Source organism: Diadema antillarum, unplaced genomic scaffold, assembly GCF_040938485.1.
Source record: "Diadema antillarum isolate AM-2024a unplaced genomic scaffold, OU_Dant_1.0 seq00000597_RagTag, whole genome shotgun sequence".
Taxonomy (NCBI): Eukaryota; Metazoa; Echinodermata; class Echinoidea; order Diadematoida; family Diadematidae; genus Diadema; species Diadema antillarum.
The window spans coordinates 255-18,896 of record NW_027271528.1 but is presented as its reverse complement, the minus strand read 5'-3'; the positions used below and the strand labels follow the sequence as shown (position 1 = coordinate 18,896).

Here is an 18,642-nt window from a genome sequence, read left to right as displayed (position 1 = left end):
CCTGCAGTTAGACATTTCTAATTCATCTGGATATTTTGCAAGTATGTGAAAGTCGTTTTTAGGCCATCATCTTGAGATCATCATGAAGGCATGTCTGTCTTCTAATTTTTTTAGTAGTCTTAGAAACATTATCATAGAATATTGTAGATTGATGTTTGCTGATAGATATGTGAGCTTTTGATCTCCTGAAATCATGTGCTCTCTCTTTCTCTCTCTTCCTCCTCCCCCCCCCCCCCCCAGCCTCACACTTTAACACTTTTTCTTTGTCAGTGAACTGCCCCATATCCCCGGATTTCAACTGTTGCATAGAAAGCACTTAAGAATTTAAGATATATGATTATTTCATTAAGTTTGTTTAAGCATAAGGTGCAACCTTTCCTCCATAAATACATGCATCAAACTGGGAATCGCCGGTGGGTTTGATGGAGGAGGTGGCGGGGGAAAATAAATCTCGGCTCTTTGGCTTTGAGCCGTGAAGCGGCCGATCCTCCGAGGTCTTGTCTGTCGCTCATCACAAAGAGATTACTGAAGTCACTAACCGGCCCGACTTCACACCGCAGTCCTGAATCATTGACGTGTTTTCTCACTTCCAGAGGATGTTGTTTGCGGAGGATGATGCGGAGGACCTCATCGAGGAAGAGGATGACCTGGTGGAGGTTGAGATCAACGATGCCTGGTGCCCGGCGTGCCTGGGGACCCAGGATGGGGTGTCTTTACCCACCAAATTGGGCCTGATCTTCGTCTACACTCAGCTCGTCACCCGCACCATGGCTTTCTCAGGGGGGCGCACCCCATACCGCGCCCTTCTCCCGGCCCGACTGGACGAGGCGCTGACCGACGGGCCCCTGAGGACCATCGGCGTGCTACGCCTGGCGCAGATTGCCATCATGGCCCTTCTGTACCCCGCCGCCGTGTTTCACCGGGCAGAGCTCGATGACGAAGATGTTGGAGAACGGGACTGGTAGCATCACTTACACTTGACATCAAGGCTGTGCCGCTAACGAGGTGCACCCTGAATCATTCAAGGCGGCGAGAGCTCTTCGGAGATTCCTTTTCGTAGCAACGCAAAAATGAAGGGATCAATTATACATGAGACAGTAAGTGTCCCCTCCTCTTCATTTGCAAAAGGAATTTAGTGAGGTGGGGGGATTTTTTCTCATTGTTCGCACGCCAGAATGTTATTACAGGGTTCGTATATTCAATCATCGGAAGAGGGTAAAGGCAGGAGCGGAACACAGTGCTATTTAGCTAAATGTGGCATGTTGTGGAACCTGCGAATAGCATTTTAATGCTCTGGGCTGCGACGCCGGCGTTGGCTTTGATCTCGGCGCAGTGCCGAATTACTGAGTCGATAGGACAGGGGGTGTCGGCTGTTCATTACATAACAAACAGAGTTTGATAGTCTTGTCATACAGACTGGTTGGTTGTTGTTTTTCCTTACTACCTTTCTCAGGCTTTTGAAAAAAGATGAAAAGTAATCACCGAGATATGTCATATTAGATGATAATCAGTGTAGAATGATGAATGTGCAAGGAAAGATCAATGGACCTCGCTAGAATTGCAATGAGAAACATTTGGCATTTTCCCTTCATTTCCTCCTTGGAGTCAACATTCAGTGCATTTCTTGTGACTTTAAAGGTAACAGTCTCACATTTTCTATCTAATCTGTTCAAGGAAGACATTTATTCATCAGAAATATTTAAAAAGAGCATGAGACTATTAATTTCATCAGGAGTTACATATGAATTTCTCTTCAATGAAGTGGAGTATTTCTGAAATAATCTTTTGATTTTGTCAATCACCCAATGTCACTCATGATGAGACATATGTATATATATGTCAGCAGGCTGTGTAAGTGTATTGTATGTTGTAATATAATCATATGTCAGTTACATAAAGCTTTGCACAGCATGTGGCTATTTCTGTTAGTAATATACTGACAGTGGTTTGTAGAGAGTAATGTATGTTATCTTGTAAAATGTCAAATTGTGACCACATTGATATGATAAGATCACGAATGTTGCACTTGTGGGCACATGTATTGTTTTTAGGTGTGAACAATTTGTAAAAGATGTTTGTTCAAATGCACCTTTAAGGCATTGCATTGTGTGAGAAATGTTTTTGGAGCATTTTGGTGAATGGTAATCTACCTGTAAGTTGGGGGGAGGGGGGAGGGAGAGGTGGGGGGAGGGGGAGAGAAGGGGGACACCAAGTCAGATCAAGCCTGGAGAGATCACGAGTCCAAGTTATTCAGTGCTCTACTGCTACTGTGCCATCAGCAGAAACGTGCGGTAAACGCCAGCTTTTCCCCGCTCACACTCCCAGGGTGAAATTAATCATTCCAGTATCAAGGAGTTGTGGTTTGAATGCGAGAACACATCCAGAATTCACAGACCTTCCTTAATATGGGTTTCTATTTGTGTGTGTTTTGTTAGCATGTGTGTGTTTGTTTGTTTGTTTGTTTGTTTTCCTTTTTAAGACTAGGAGAATAATTGCTCGTTCTATATCTCAGCAGCTTACGAGAACCTCATTTAAACCATATTTATTACTCTTCGAGAGAGCCCGTTTGCGGAGCATATATTGGTACTGCTTGTTATGCATTCTGCATGTCACACCTGTTTCAAGCTGCATTTTCAAATCACGTGGCAACTGGTGAACCTTGTTCGGCAGATATTCCTTAATCCGTACACACTGCGCTTCAGCTTGTACCGTGATGAGCAATATTTGAGAAACTCATCCACAGCAACTTTAACATCTGTGTCAGTGCCTTCTGTGCTATGATCTGCTATGAGATGAGAGTGTCGTGTCAGTGTGTTGGATGTGGATTGCACGACTTCCTTTTTATTCTCATCATTAGACTTCTTTTGCTCGAGGGTGTGGTGTTTTGATCCACTGTTTTGATTCGATAACCAAACGATAACTTGACACAGTTTGTTCTCTTAAATGGTACTCATGGTGAATTTTTCTTGTGTATTGCATTTCATACATCTCATCATAATGTTACCTGTGCATTGTAAGCTGGTAGCACAGTATCATACTAAAGAATGCCTATTGATGACAAATAAATGACAACTATTTTGAATTTTCCTTTTATTTTTGACTTATTAAATTATGATATTTTGGATTTGACTATTGATTCTATTTTGTAGACACGTCTGTCATACTGATATGTATAAAATCGATTTTAAGTCTCGAATTTTACCCTGAGGCCTCAATCCATGTCAAGCTGCTGCTTATGATCGCGGTCTCCTGCTTTTCTGATTAATATAACCAAAAATGTTTAATTCTAAAAATCAATTTATTCAAATCCCCCTCTGTTGTATTTTTGATCTGAAATTCGTTTATTGGAACGACATGATATACTCTGAATGAATAATCTATTATTATTTACATAATCTACAACTGTTGATTCAAGGATTCGCCTCTAAACATTTTTTTGTGAATGATATGCTACATGTCTTATACATCGAATACACTCATGTTCATAGTGTGTGTGTATATTATGTACTTTGAATTAATTTGTAAGACAGTATGCTTGCTTGTGTGTCGTGTAATATTAATTTCTAAATATGTGTTTTCTTTTGTTATGTGTGATTTGTAAAAAGGCAGAAATCAAATCAAATCAAATCAAAAATCAAAGTATGGAAAGCCATTAGTCCTGGTATTACAATTCTACAGTCCTTGCCACCTTGATTAAAACTTTACAATGATGAAATAAAACAAAATATGTTCACTTGTCATTATTCAGCATTTGTGTGACTGCCTAAACTTAAAGGCCCGAATTCACGAAGGTTGTACAAATGAAACCATGGTTTAAACCATGTACAAAAACCATGGAACGCCAAGTGTCGCACAGAATATTTCATTACGAAATTGGTCATCTCGTCGACAAAAAGACCATTTCGTTAACGAAATCATTCTTACTTGAACGAAATGTTCATTCAGTTACAAAATGTTGTCATTTCGTAACAAACAATCATTTCATGGACGAAATGATTGATTTCGTAACGAAATATTCCATGCGACACTTGGCGCTCCATGGTTTTTATCCATGGTTTAAACCATGGTTTCATTTGTACCACCTTTGTGAATTCGGGCCTATATGTTTACTGACATTACATCAAATTACTATTCTGATCGACAACTTGCCCTACATAATACATGAATTTAATCAATTTGAAAAATTACAATCCTGTCAGTACTAATACAATAATTGTGTTTTATTACATATAGGTTGTTATTTATCATGAGTGAATCACCTTACTTTGTTTCTTTGCCAAAAGACATAGCAGTATCTTGTTTTAGATCTATGCAATAATTAAGCAATTAAACATAGATACTATAAACTAAACTGTCTCCTTTGTATCAAGGCATGCATAGAACTTTTGTTTTGTTCATATGCACGGGTTAACTAGCTGAATATAAACACTTACTGAAAAAGCTGGCAAATCAAACAGGAAATATTTTAGTACATTGTGAAATAGAACAGTAAATATCATAAGCATGTGGGAATACTCTCTCTAAAACACTTAGGGGACATAGCAAGAAAGTTGTAATCAATTACAAATCCCCAAATCTTTGATTGCAAATTTATATTCAAATCAATCGCAAGTTATGATCAATTCTGATGCAAGGAAGATGCAATCAATTCCAAATCCCCCAGAATCAATTGCAAGTCTCACAATTGATTGCAAATCAATTGCAACTTAGCGATTGATTTAGGGGTCCATGCAAATTTGCAATTTATTTGCAATTGATTAGCAATTGACCTAAAAGATGGTTGCCAGTGAAGATGTTAGGAGGAATGTGACATGGAAATTTACCAGTTTACTAATTTTTCAAAAAAAAAAACAGAGAATACTCAGCACAAATGATCAATGTATATATGCTTAATTTTGCTCGACAACTTTTTGTGAGAGAGAAATGTATTTCCACAGCAACATTTATACAAATCATACAAACTTTTGTGAATTGAAATACCTTCTGCATATACCGTATGGAACATCAATGGATGCTGCTATTGCCAGATTTGTAATCGATTTAAAAAAAAAAAAAAGAATCACCAAGCAACCGTGATTGCATATGCTCTGAGATTGCAATACTATTGACCCATTTGTACCTTTTTAACTAATGTTTAACATTTTCCTCGTTACCCAACTGGAATCATGTTACCAGAGTGTAATTTCACACATTTCTTATGCATATGTGTCCGTTTTAGAGCAAAAATCTTCAATTTTAGCAGGCACACCGACACTACAAGAAGTTCTTCCTTTAAAGCATAAAGCGTCTTTAAGTGGCTTGAAGATGAAATGGTATGATGCATTGAGTAAATGTACAATGATCGCCGAGAATAGATCACTGCAATATGTTTACCACATGGCCTGTAATTCTAACCTGAAGACACTTCAATCATTAACACTTCATTTTCAAACAAGACACTGGCCTATAAATATGAGAATTTCTCTCTGCAAAGATGATGGGTTGTTCCTCGAATGAAATCTGACAGGTCGTCAAGTTGAGTATTCTGGAGCCGAAGATATCAAGTAATAGTAATTCTCTGTTAAATTCATTTAAGTGAAAGATTACCCAGAACACTTTCCCCTAGAGACCGCAGAGAGGACAATGCTGCATTTTAAATTTCACTTGGGGTTGATCTGAAGAAGCAAAAGAGAAGTGATAATGAGGAAATGACGATGATGATATTGACAATGATAATGATAATGATGATACTACCACTACTACTACTACTACTGCTACTTCTAATGATAGTAGTAATGATAATAATAATGATAATAATAATAATAATAATAATAATAATAATCATGATAATCATGGTAATAATGATAATAATAATAATAACTAGAGAAGCACTCTGAGAGCACAGACCTCTGCCAAGCAGCTACTTTCCAATGATGATCTTGTTCTTCCATAGAGATCACTGATTTCCATCCCATACGTATGCATGCTGAAAGTCGCCCTATTTCCCAATATAGAAGCCTTTTGTTATATCATCAACTTCCAGCTGCCCGGCACGCCTCACCCTAGCAGAACCTTCGCAGAACACCCTCGCATATGAAAACCTTTTAAAAAAATGTGCAGCTTGAACTCCCAAGTTCATTGACCCTACCTGCAAAAATATCGAAAATCCTTGATAAAGTCCATCTTGCTAAATCTTGGTAGACGGTTATGATGGATGATACGTGCATTAATGTCATTAAGTCAGAGTTAATGGCTCTTGGTTACAGATTTTAAACTTTCACAAACTGCAATTCTACCTTTAAGGTGTGGTGTAGGCAACTCACCGATGTGGATCATCATGTCCCACAGCGGGATTGGTCTTGCGGCAAATGAAAGGGGAAAAAAAAAAACTGACGGAAGGGAAAAGGAGGCTCTGGTGGTCATATTCATGCATTCATCTTCCATAATTGTGGTTTCCATGGTAATGTGATGGAGATTTATTATCTTGCATTGCATCCAAAAACAGAGAGCTCAACTTCCCACATCAAGGTTGGGGTATTTCTTGCAGAAAGAGAGATTGCATAGATACCAACCAAAATGACTCTCAAAAAATCATGCATTTTTGTAAGGGGAAAGATGTTTAAAGGCAAGATGTGAACTGCTGTATGAAATCTTGCAGCAGCATTAATTACTATCCATTATGATGTACATATTCAGTGTTTAATACAAATGGGGTAAATATCCTATAGAACAGGGGAAGGTCACTTGAGATTTGCAAGCAACACCAGACACTAATGCGTATAGAGTATATCGTTTCCTGCTGTTGTTGACACATATGCTGTTTAAATGTCTTGTAACATCTATATGCTGGAGCAGATGTATTTAATAGGCAGAGATGTTGGTATATGTGGTTCTTGGTGAGGGTGAATACTTTTAACAGAGAATGAAATGTGGTATAGAAAGCTGTATAATGAGTGAAGATGGTGCACATAAACCAGAGTGCTGCATACCTGTGGTCCCACTTCCCAAGGTGCAACCAAAGTTTACTCTCACCCATGCAGGCAACCATCACTTGATTTTTGACTCACTGTGTACAAAAGAAAATAAAAAAACTAAATGATATCATTGAGATCGAGATTAAAACAAAATGGCATGAAATTCATGAGTTGAATTTGTATGAGATGTACTATATTTGTTGTATTGTTCAGGCTAGTAACTGCTATATTAATATGAGCCACCATCTTATGCTATCCACTTACCCATTTTCTCATGTGGCAAAAAAAGACAATGGTTGCAGCCCCTTTATTACTATAAATGGGTCATCATTTTGCAGTGATGCTAGTGTTCAGTGTGAAAGCTGTCTGGAGACTGCATTTGGAGACTGTAAATTCATGATACATTTACCCCAAGAAGACAAAATGAAGATATGTAGCCTACTCAATCATTAAACTTCTGATACATGTATCAGTTGTGTGATTCGGTTATTGACTCACCATATACTTAGCTTGGTCAGTTGATTTTTTGGTCGGCATTTGTTTCACTTCTTCGGGGTATAGGCTCCGACTGCCAACCAAAAATTTAATGAACATGCATCCAAATGAGGCATGATATTCGTTTGTGGCTTGCGATGAACTGGGCTGGGAAATTTATTGACGAGAGATCTCGTCACAGCTGGGAAGTGGGTGAAGAAGAGAATGAATAACCCATGAACGCAGCTGGACTGTCCCCCATTTGTCTCACACTCAAGCAGTTTGGCTTGCAAATTCAATGGTTTCTTTAGATTTACATCATCATTTAGATCGCACTAATGTGTTACAGGAACGAGCTGTGCCTTCTGATATTTGCTAATTCACACCACGGGCAAAGCGTATATTGCGGAGGCAGGAGCTCAATTCAGTAGATGTCGAAACAGTTTGAGCGTAATTTTCAAACAAGGAGGTTTGAGAGCTGGAGTCCGGACTAGCTATAATTGCTCAAACAGCTGCCCAGTTTTCTTGAGGTGCACAAAATAAATTCCACGGGTGCATTTGTGCTTTTGAAGATTGGGGTTTGATGCTGCCATATTTCTGAGTAATCTAAAGATTCATTTTGAACTTTAACCCGTTGATTATGAGTCCCGAGTATACTCGGGCAGGGGTCTATGGAAAATGCATGTTGGAGCAAAGTCAGACCATCGTCAATGGGTTAAGATAATGTTGGCTATATTTGGCTTGTTTATCCATTAAATAAAATGAAATGTCACCTAATGATGAAACAGATAAGACAAAAGTCAATCCAGCAATATGTGCAAAGTGTCGATCAGAGCTGTATGTTGGGAAAGTATTGGAAACTGTACCCTCCTTGAAAGCTGATTATACCCCCGCCAAACGAAGTTTGAAGGGGGTATATAGGAATCAGCGGACGGTCGGGCGGTCGGTCGGGTGGTCGGTCCGTTGCAAATCTTGCGTCGCGAACTACTTCCTCAGTTTTCAACCGATTCCCATAAAACTTGGCACAGATGTGTGCCTTGGGTTGTAGATGTGCAAGACGTATTTTTTGACAGTACCCAAAAGTACGTTGCCATGGTAACGGCATATTATGGGCAAAAATGGGTACAAATCTTGCGTCGCGAACTCCTCCCACAGTTTTTGATCAATTTTTATGAAATTAGGTACAGATGTTCATCTGAATATGTTAATGTGCAAGACACATATTTCCGCAGTGGCAAAAAGTGCGTTGCCATGGTAATGGCATGTTATTGGTAAAATATAGGGCAAAATGCTTCATGGCAAAACTGCTTCATCAGTGTTCTTCCAATTCTCATGGAATTCATATTAAATGTTTGTCTTAGGATATAGGTCAACATGACACATTTCTTGACAGTGACAAAAAGTATGTTGCCATGGTAACAGCTCACATATTATGAGCCAAAATGATGGAAAATTTTGTGTTGCAAACTACTTCCTCAGTTTTTGCCCAATTTCCATGAAACTTGGTACAGATGTGTGCCTTTGGTTGTAGATGTGCAAGACGCATTTTTCGACAGTACCCGAAAGTACGTTGCCATGGTAACGGCATATTAATGGCAGAAGATCAAGGAAAGATCTTGCGGATTTAACTACTTCCTCAGTTTTTTGACCAAAGCTTATGAAATGTTGTTTTGACCAAAGCTTATGAAATGTTGTTTGGCGGGGGTATAACCAGTCGCTGTAGCGACATTTCTAGTTTTATTTCTTTTCCATTTGCTTTTGAATATTAAAACAAAATAGTTTGGTGCAATCTTCAAGTGTAGTTCTTTTTATAAATTGATATGTCAGATTAGTGTCTAGACATGTCCAGTTGAGTAATTTTGATTTTTTTTTTTAAAAAATCAATCTTTGCACAATATCTATTCACACATCCTCGCATCCTTGCCATTATGTACGGTTCATCTTCCATACGAAGAGAAGGTGAGAAGTAATGACAATTGTAAAGACGTATCTCCCTTAGAGTGTGGCTGGTCATTACGCAATGAGACATGAATCAATTGTCTTCCTGTCTTGGTAGCGGATCCAGTTTGACACACAACATCAAATATTTTTGAGTGGTGGCATCAAACATGGGATCAAAAGGAAATAAGACTATTGGGACTCTGCCTCTTTAACTTTCTTAGTTCAATGTCCATGTTTCATTTACTGTAAAGTAGGCCTATGTCACCAAAAAAAATTACAGTCAGAATTTGGCATTGATAACTTCCAATATGATTAAACTGTATAAATGCTACTTTAGGGTCTTAAAATGTAACATCTTGGCAATATTTTGCAGAAAACTCCATTCAATTTTGTTAAGTGGTCACAGAGAAATGTGGATCATTGTAAAGCATGTCATGGGTCTGATTCTTCCACGTTTAGCACTTGGATGCTCTTGGAACTGCATATTAGTGTGTGAACACAATAGACAGAACTTGGAGGGAAGAGATTCCTGACATGCTCTACAAAGATCCTCATTTCTCTTTGATCACCGAAGCAAATCGGATGGGGATTTCTGTAAGATGTGGGAAATAAGTTATAGTTTCACACCCTGAAATCCTATTTGGATTAATTCGCTATTTTTAAAGTTATCATTGCAGAGGGTCCCATTGTAATTTTTTTTTTAGACATACGGTATAGGCTATACACATTTCAGTGAAGTAAAGTCTTTTGTTCAAATCGGAAGCACTGTTATGATATGCCTTTCAACCGGTCCCAAAGCAACTTCAGTTTAGAGAAGGTAGTGGACATTAGAAAAATATGCGTCACAGTTGAGCTAGATCTTTCAATTGTTTTTTAGTTTTGGGGAAAGGATACTTTACACAGATATAATATGATTTATGGCACCTGCTCAATAGGGCACCCATGCACTGAAAGTGAGAGTGTCCTAAGTGATCTGTTTAAATGTCACAAAAATGGCCGTAAGAACATCCGGTGACACTTAGTGCAGCATAAAATCAGTCTAACCCGGCTACAGCGAGCCTATACCGACGGACCTCTCCATTATGGTTCTCTGCGACGATTTGCGAAGAGAGGGCTTCTACATTAAGGGACTTTGTTTTTGACAGTTTGCGGTTGACAAGTATGCATGAGTTATTCAGTGGCATTTCCAATGTAAGAGCAATGTTACATACAGGTTTCCTTACAAAATGTATGAAAAACCCTGGGCAAATAGGCTTGCTTGCAGAGCCAAATTCAATAGCAAGTAAAATGCATACATGCCTTGCAGCAGTTCCTACCAAACTGGTGCATTGTGTGATGTCACATGTTATCGTTGTGAAAACATTATTACAGGGGCCAGCGTAGAGATAGAATGTTTGTTTGCTTGAGAAGAGATGATGTCTATTGCTGGTAGTAATTTGCTCCTTTTGGGGGATGATGCAGAATATACATGTACATTGAAATGCAGATGTTGCACCATGTTATTGAAAATAGTTTGTTCCTGGATTCAGAATAATGTTGTGTGGAACAGTGTCATATAATGAGCAGACACACACATGAATGCATATATGTGGGACCTTCTAGTGTGAGAAAAATCTGGAAATGAGTAAGTTGATATTCTGAATTGATGATTTAGATGGCTGTCCCAATAGATTACAACTTTCTGTGATCATAGTTATTAGTGAAATGTCTTCCTTTGCAGAAATTGCACATATGAGAAGAAAAGTCAAATTACTAGAAATTCACGTACTCCATTTGCATTGAAATCTGTTCATCTCAATGTTGCCAATTTGATAAGTTGATAAAAGAGGTGCTTTAGCAAATATAATTTGTCTTGATCATTTTATGAAGTATTCAATCTCTCCAGTGTTTGAGGATTAGTATACTAAATAAATATCTTGTGCCCCCCCCCCCAAAAAAAGAAGAAAATTAAAAGTGAAATTTTATGTTTGCCTATACAGTATTTCAGTTTTTCTAGATAGATTCCAAGGAGTTGTGAGCCACAGACACATGATCAAAATATTGTACATGTATAAAGTATTTGGTGTGGTAATGTAGTTCCCAAGGCACACCACATTAGACAGATCAATTACAGGCTGTTGCCATTACTTTCCCTGACATTTTGTCCGAGTTCATGCGCATCATCAGCAGCTTATAGCTGTTTCTTGCTCTCTCTGATCTGCTGCGTTCATTCAACGCAGCTCCCGTCTCTGCGGAAAATTTCTTCAAAAAAAACATGTTCCGATGACATGAATGGGAGATGAGTCATCAAACATGGCACCCCGGAGGGCCTCGACGAGTTCTTGATTACGTGACAGTGTTGTCATTAATTCACTTGGTATAATCCCTAATTTGCTTTGATTGCTTGCTGCACCAAAACACCAGAAGATGAGTTAGGCCTTGGTTCATCCTGGGTGAATGTGGGTCATTCAGGAACCCTGTCAAACCGTAATGGCAGGGGAAAAAGAAAACAACAAGGGTAGCAGTTATATAGGAAGTCATTTATGGCAAAAAGTACTAACTGCCTACTGCAGGATTGAATGTTCTTGTATGGTTTTGATGACAATATTCTTGAAGGATAAATCAACTCAAATATACGAGTTGATTAAGTGAATACAGCGATGTTGGTAGAACACATCTTTGAAAGTTTGAGGAAAATTGGGACAATCCATTTAAAAGTTATGAATTTCAGTGCTAAAAGTTATGAAGTTGTAAAGTTTCAGTGCCACCATCGCTGGATGAGAAGACTACCATGGTTTGTGCCATCACTGCAGGGCAGTGATATAAAGAAAATATAAACTGAATTCAACATATTTTCATATTTCTTGCAAAATGAAAGAGCATTTGGCTTCCCTATTTTAGAAAGCAGGGAAAGCAATATTACCCCGGCCTTGAATGTGTCAGTAACAGCCCAGGGAATGTGTACATGTACTTTTCATTAAAAAATGCCATTTTGTGGAATTCTTTTTACATTCTATGATACCATCCTCCCGATGAACATAATTATACATATGCAGCAATTTGCCCAAAAGCTTTCATTTATGAAAGTTATTACTTTCCAATCTTATGTTTGTATTCTGTTGTAAGCATATTTAGTACATTCTTGTCGACAAAATATTTTTGGAAATATGATTAATATAAGATATTCCCTTATTTGTGTGTACCATTGAATACATGGAAGTTTGTACAATGACATCTCAATAATTAAACTTTGTCAGTTCTTCTGACAATTAGAGTTGTTTAACTGTAACTAGAACTTGACCTAAGATGTCATTATTTTGTTCTCATTTGTTGGTGATTGTGAGTGTGATTTATTCACATTTGTTATGGTGTTTTCACTTCTTCTTTTTTGTTGGAGTTGGAGAAAAAAATAAGTGGTAGAGCTAATAAGAGCTGAAAAAATAGATTAATCCAATTATGGTGTGCATAAACCCTGAAAATGATATTCTGTTTCTGTGGTTGGCAGATTACACACCATATTTTTGGGTGATGCATTGAAGTGTAATGTGGACACAGTGAAGTCAATGAGCTGAAACTTAGAATGGGGTCAGCAAAATATGTGGATGAATGGAATGAATGAATGAATAAATGGAGTGTCCGGGGGCGTGTCCTTGTGCTAATGGCTACTCCCACATAATTATGTCAATATCTACTTCCTGTTTGATTGTGAGCGATGATCATTGCGCTGTTTTTTATGAGACTGAGCAATTTGTTGGTGTTTAAAGGGCCTGTTTATCTTTGGGAACAGTGATTTAAATTTTTTTCAAGATATGACATTTAATGCATATATGTAGGTCTGTTGTATCACAAGACATCCTATCATATAAGATTTTCGTGATAAAGCCTAAAATATAAGGAGATATCTGGATTTTTCTCAATGAACTCTAACTGTAGATGGTTTATTCTGGAAACATTTTAATTTTTACTATTGTTCACATTTTGTATATTCAACAATACTTTAACATCAATTTTACTAATTCAGATTTTTTACAGTGGTTTTTTCTATCCCTAACTCATATTTTAGAACTATCTTAAAGCACTAATGCTGTGTTTTTGTTTCATCTGCAAATGGTAGATTATGCCTTTAACTGTGACTCTTGAACCACTTTTATTAATTGTTTTGTGATTTTGTTGTTGTCAAGCCATCCACATTCATTCAACAAGAATTCCTTTTTAATCCAGCTGTGATTTGACTGCTTAAAAACACACTGATATTGCACATGATCAATGCTGCGCACTGGCACTGGTCCGACGACAGTCCAAGACCAGTAAAAAATCACTGTCGGACCAGTAACTATTTTAGGAATGGACCAGTAAAAAATGGTAAATCTGGTTACTTACTGGTCTGACAGACAGGTCAGACCAGTAGAAAAAATGGGTTAGTGTGCAAGCAGCCCTGACATAATGCAATATGACACCATGTACCTCCTTAAACCATGGATGCTGCTACAACGTTATTATTATCAAAATCATGACGATATTATTATGAAGAGGCTGCTGTCGTTTGCTTCAGAACATGATATTTCAAACGAAGTCCTCAATTTCTTAATTTTTTGTCTTCAATTACATGTTTTCAGTTTCCTCTTCAAAGATTTTCCCTGTTCATAAATCAACTCTTTATATAACATCTGTCTGTCTGTCTTTGTTCATAAAGTATATGTAAGTACATAATGTAGGTAATGTGTGTGTATTATGTGTATAAATATATATGAATATGTTTTGGCATATATGATATGTCTTGACTTTGACTGTTTCACCAGAAATATGAGAATTACGAGAAATAGTTGAGAGAAGAAACAGCACACGTTGACGCAGTCACTTGGGTTTTTGTCAAGCTCATATATAGTATCGCAATGCGCCTGCGCAGCAGCAATACATCACAGTATATGTGTACATATGCATGTATTTATTTATCTATCCATGTATTCATCTATTCATTTGTTCATTCATTCATTCATTCATTCATTCATTCATTCATTCATTCATTCATTCATTCATTCATTCATTCATTCATTCATTCATATATTCATATGTTTATTTATACAGAGAGTGACATATCATACTACAGTGAATGCATGAGAATGGCATATATTATGGAAGGACCCAATTCTGTGGCAAAAAATTGCAAACCCCCGCAAGATCTACACCAAGAGCAGAAGGTGTTGCCCAAATGATTCTATCAAAAAATGAATAAATAAATAAATCATTGACATGGGAATGACCCCCACCCCACTGTGGTACCTTAGGAGTTAAATGAGAGATGGGGGTGGGGGAGAGAAGATGTGAGAAAGACATAGAAAATATGATAAAATGCACTTTGAGATACCAGTATTCACAAATCTACTTATTGCCGGATTTTTTGTAGACAATCTCTCTCTCCGAAGCAGGCTAATGCTTCTGAGTTGCTTATCTGTAGGAAATAGAGCCGAGAAGTAGGTTAAACCTTTCAAGCGCAGGAAGAAAAAAAAATGCTTGACTTATTTCGTTTCAAGTCGGTGAAAAAGAAGGGGCCAGGAGGGCGGGGTCTTGATGGGTCACATGACCTGAAGGCGACGGGGGGAGTTTGCCGAAAATTTCTTTTGAGATTATCGATCTCTTAAACTATGAATTGAATGGCATTAAGGAATATTACATCTGAGAAGCCCCTCACTCATCCCATGTGTTTCGGAAAATAGCTCACACTGCCAAATTCTGTTTCCATTGTGTTTCTGTACAAACTTTACATACATGTATTTCAACCTTTTGACACATTTTTGACACATTAAACACATCCCTACGTCGACTTCTATTTTTCCTTCTCTAATTTGAACAGAATATTACATACCATCAAATGTTTGAGCCATCATTATCTGAAAGTGCATTGCTTGTATTGATGAGATAGCAATTTTTATCCACAGGGTATGAAAGGCTGCTTCTAGTATACTCTCTAAAAAAAAAAATCGAGTGAAAATGTTCACTCTTGGCCGGGCTATTTAGGTAGATGATAGAGCCGAGGGGGCCTCCTAGCCCCCCCCCCCCCCCCCCCCCCCAGATCTCGGCCGTCGTGCGATCACGACAAAAATCATGACACACGTTGCCTAATCTATAAAACTGTGGAGATGATCTCTAAAAAAATAGTCATTTATGCTAACTCATGCTAAGTTTGCATAATGTATGTGCGAAATCAAACCTTTTGCTATGAATAACTAAATAAAACTCAAAAAGGCATATTTTTGTTGTACATATTCTTTCTAGTGTTCTTAGCAAGTGTAAGTGAAAAAAAAGGTTGTGCCATCAAAAAGAATTTCTCAAGTATTTTGTAAAATTTCTTATCTATATCTTTTTTTTTCGACTTTTGGAAGTTTTTTGACGAAATTTGTCGGCGACACTGTTCTGAGTATGAAAATATGTTAGAAATTGATTTTGATCCAGAGAAAGCAAAAATAATCACGCTTTAATGAAATTTGACTGAAAGCACAATTTGTATTTTAATCGTACATAAATTCACGGGGTTTTTTAGCAATTTTTGGTGCATATACATATTCACGAGTAACATTACAACCGCGCGCTCGGGCGTCGCAAATTTGGTGTCAAAAGATGCCGGAGACTCGAAAGAAAAGAAGTCGTGAAACATCGCGATGATAGTTTTGATTTTGTTTTTTGTGTTGTTTTGTTTTCTCGATGACGAGGTACTGTACGCGGAATGTCGAGGAGGGGGCCTCCCAGCCCCCCCTCCCCCCCCCCCCCCCAGCCTATTTAGGGTTAAACAATATAAGCAAATAGGCTTTATGATTAATTCGTAGAGGTGAAAGCAATTTGTTTTATTCTAAATGCTGAGTAAAACGGGACTCTGAAAGTCGACAAGCATTGTAGGGGACAGAGAGTCAGGATTTCTTTCTGGATGTTATGAGAGATAAAGTGAAGACAGAAAGAAGGTAGAAATTTCTCGAAAAGACTGTTGCGACCTTCAAAAGCGCTCTCTTTCCCCTACTAGACCGACTTTCTACTGCGCTTTTTTTAGGTGGCCAGAATAGGACACGGAGTGGGTGAGTGTTTGGCGGCCGAGTTTTAATGCGAGTACCCGTCATACTTTCTCCGTATCTCTGTGAGCTCAAATCGACAGTCGCCCGACTGACGCCACCCGGCTTGATCTGCGTGTGTTACCGAACATACGCGCTAAGCCAAACATGCGTGCTCATCCCAGACATGCGCGCTCTCTGTGCCCTCCCCGAGTAATCATGTCTGCCTCTAGTTTTCTTCTTTATAGTTTATTTTTGCTGATATTTTTGTCCTCTCCCTATTTCTTTTCGTTATTCTCTGTGACAAATTGACATTTCGCGATTAGTCTGATTAGTGACGTGCTTTCACGACCCCCTCCCTTCCCCCAAAACTTTCTCCCTCTATTTTCTTGCTTTCTTTGTGTTTCAGGACAGATATTACCAACCCCACCCCCATACTGTGTCTCCAGCAGTATCGATGGCTCCAAATATTGGAGAGAGATTGGTCTGTCTGTTACACGGACGAGGTCTCTTGTATAGTATTAAGGAGCGTCGATTAATTGATGGGAGGGGGGGGGGACACGATTTAACGAGTCGAGTTGCAAACTTAACTAAAGTGTACTATGCGAAAAAGACGCACGAGGCGTTTTCGGAAGGCGAACGTCAGTCAGTGTTTCATCTAGCAGTAAGAGTGGTGGGATGAAAATAGCGATGATAAAAATGGTGAAAATAACGTCAGATATAGCGAGAATAGCCAAATGATTGACAGTGGTCATAATAATAGTAAAAGTTAATAACAATAATACGTTTCCATTGATAGAAAGGAGAAGAACTAAACGATGATGATAGTGATAATGACATGATGATGACAATAACAAATCATCAATGGTGTTCATATTGATTTTATTTCAGTGTAACCAGTCTCGTCAGTGTTACCAATTATTGTTTGGAGGGCCCAGCCTTTATCGGTACCCCATCATTCCAGATTATATTTCATACACCCAGATGAAGAAGGGCATAACGGAGAAACGTCTTGTCAATGGAAGTACGCACCAAGCAGGACTCGAACCCAGAATCTAAGGGTCCAAAGCCACGCCCAGAGCCTCATCCAACATACCAAAGTTTGCTCCGTGGTACCGACTTGGCTCCCTGAGAAACTATATCACAGTCCAGGTCTTCCACCAGCTCATGGGTGTGGTCCCCTTCGGGTTCCCACCCCCCCCCCCCCCCCTCCATCCGCATCCGTTCCAAAGGTGATATAACATGCAATGATGAAGGGAAGTCCCTTCTGATTATCTGAGTACAAAATTACGACTTTTAAAGTGGTGATGCACTCATCGCTGCATGAAAAGACTGCAACTCTTTGCGATGTCCTGTATGGAAAACGATAAAATATAGACAAATAAGGAAAATTCAACATATTTTCACTTCTATAGCATAATGAAAGAACACTTGACTTAACCTCTTTCAGAAAGTAGAGGGAATAATATTACACTGTACCCTTAATACATGTCAGTAACAAGTTGAGGGAATGTGTACTTTCATCAAAAATGAATGCTGAATTCTCTTTATACATTCTCTACAACGTTTTTCATACGTGACGTCACGAACTGTTGTCTTCTCATCCAGCAATGGCTGCACCGAAATTTTGAAAATGCATAACTTTTGAACGCATTGTGCGATTTTCGTCAAACTTTCACTGATGTGTTCTACTAATATTGCTGCATTCATTCAACGCACATGTATGTCTGGGCCCCCATTCCCTCTTTGAACACATTGCATTTTTAGCTCACCTGAGCCAAAGGCTCAAGTGAGCTATTGCGATCGCCCTTCGTCCGGCGTCCGTCGTGCGTCGTGCGTCGTCCGTCGTCCGTCGTCCGTCGTCCGTCGTGCGTCGTGCGTAAACTTTTTACATTTTCATCTTCTTCTTGAAAACCCAAGACCGATTTTCATCAACTTGGCAGGTAGCATCCCTAGGGGGTTAGGAACTCAATTGTTAAAATGGGCACCATGCCCCACCCAGGGGGCCCCCAGGGGGGCCCAAACCCCTCAAAATTAAGGAATCTGTAAAAATCTTCTTCTCTAGAACCAGAAGTGATAGAGCTAAGTTAATAATATGGGTTAGTACATTGATGACTGTAGTTTCAAGTTTGTTCGTGGCAGAATCAGGGGTGCCCCCCTTGGGACCCAGGGGAGGGGGGTGGGGAAGGGTTCTAATGGGGCCTAAATTGTACATTTTCATCTTCTTCTTGAGAACTCCATGACCCATTTTCACCAAA

At 38.7% G+C, this 18,642-nt stretch overlaps 1 protein-coding gene across 1 annotated transcript in view; it reads left to right on the top strand.

Moving 5' to 3' along the window:
- Positions 1-965, top strand: part of LOC139735749 (uncharacterized) — a 30,933-nt gene extending 29,968 nt beyond the window's left edge. Inside the window, exon 8 of the mRNA XM_071646500.1 lies at positions 594-965. Coding sequence (XP_071502601.1) covers positions 594-965 — 372 coding nt within the window. The remainder of the gene's footprint in view (positions 1-593) is intronic.
- The last annotated feature ends 17,677 nt before the right edge of the window (positions 966-18,642 follow it).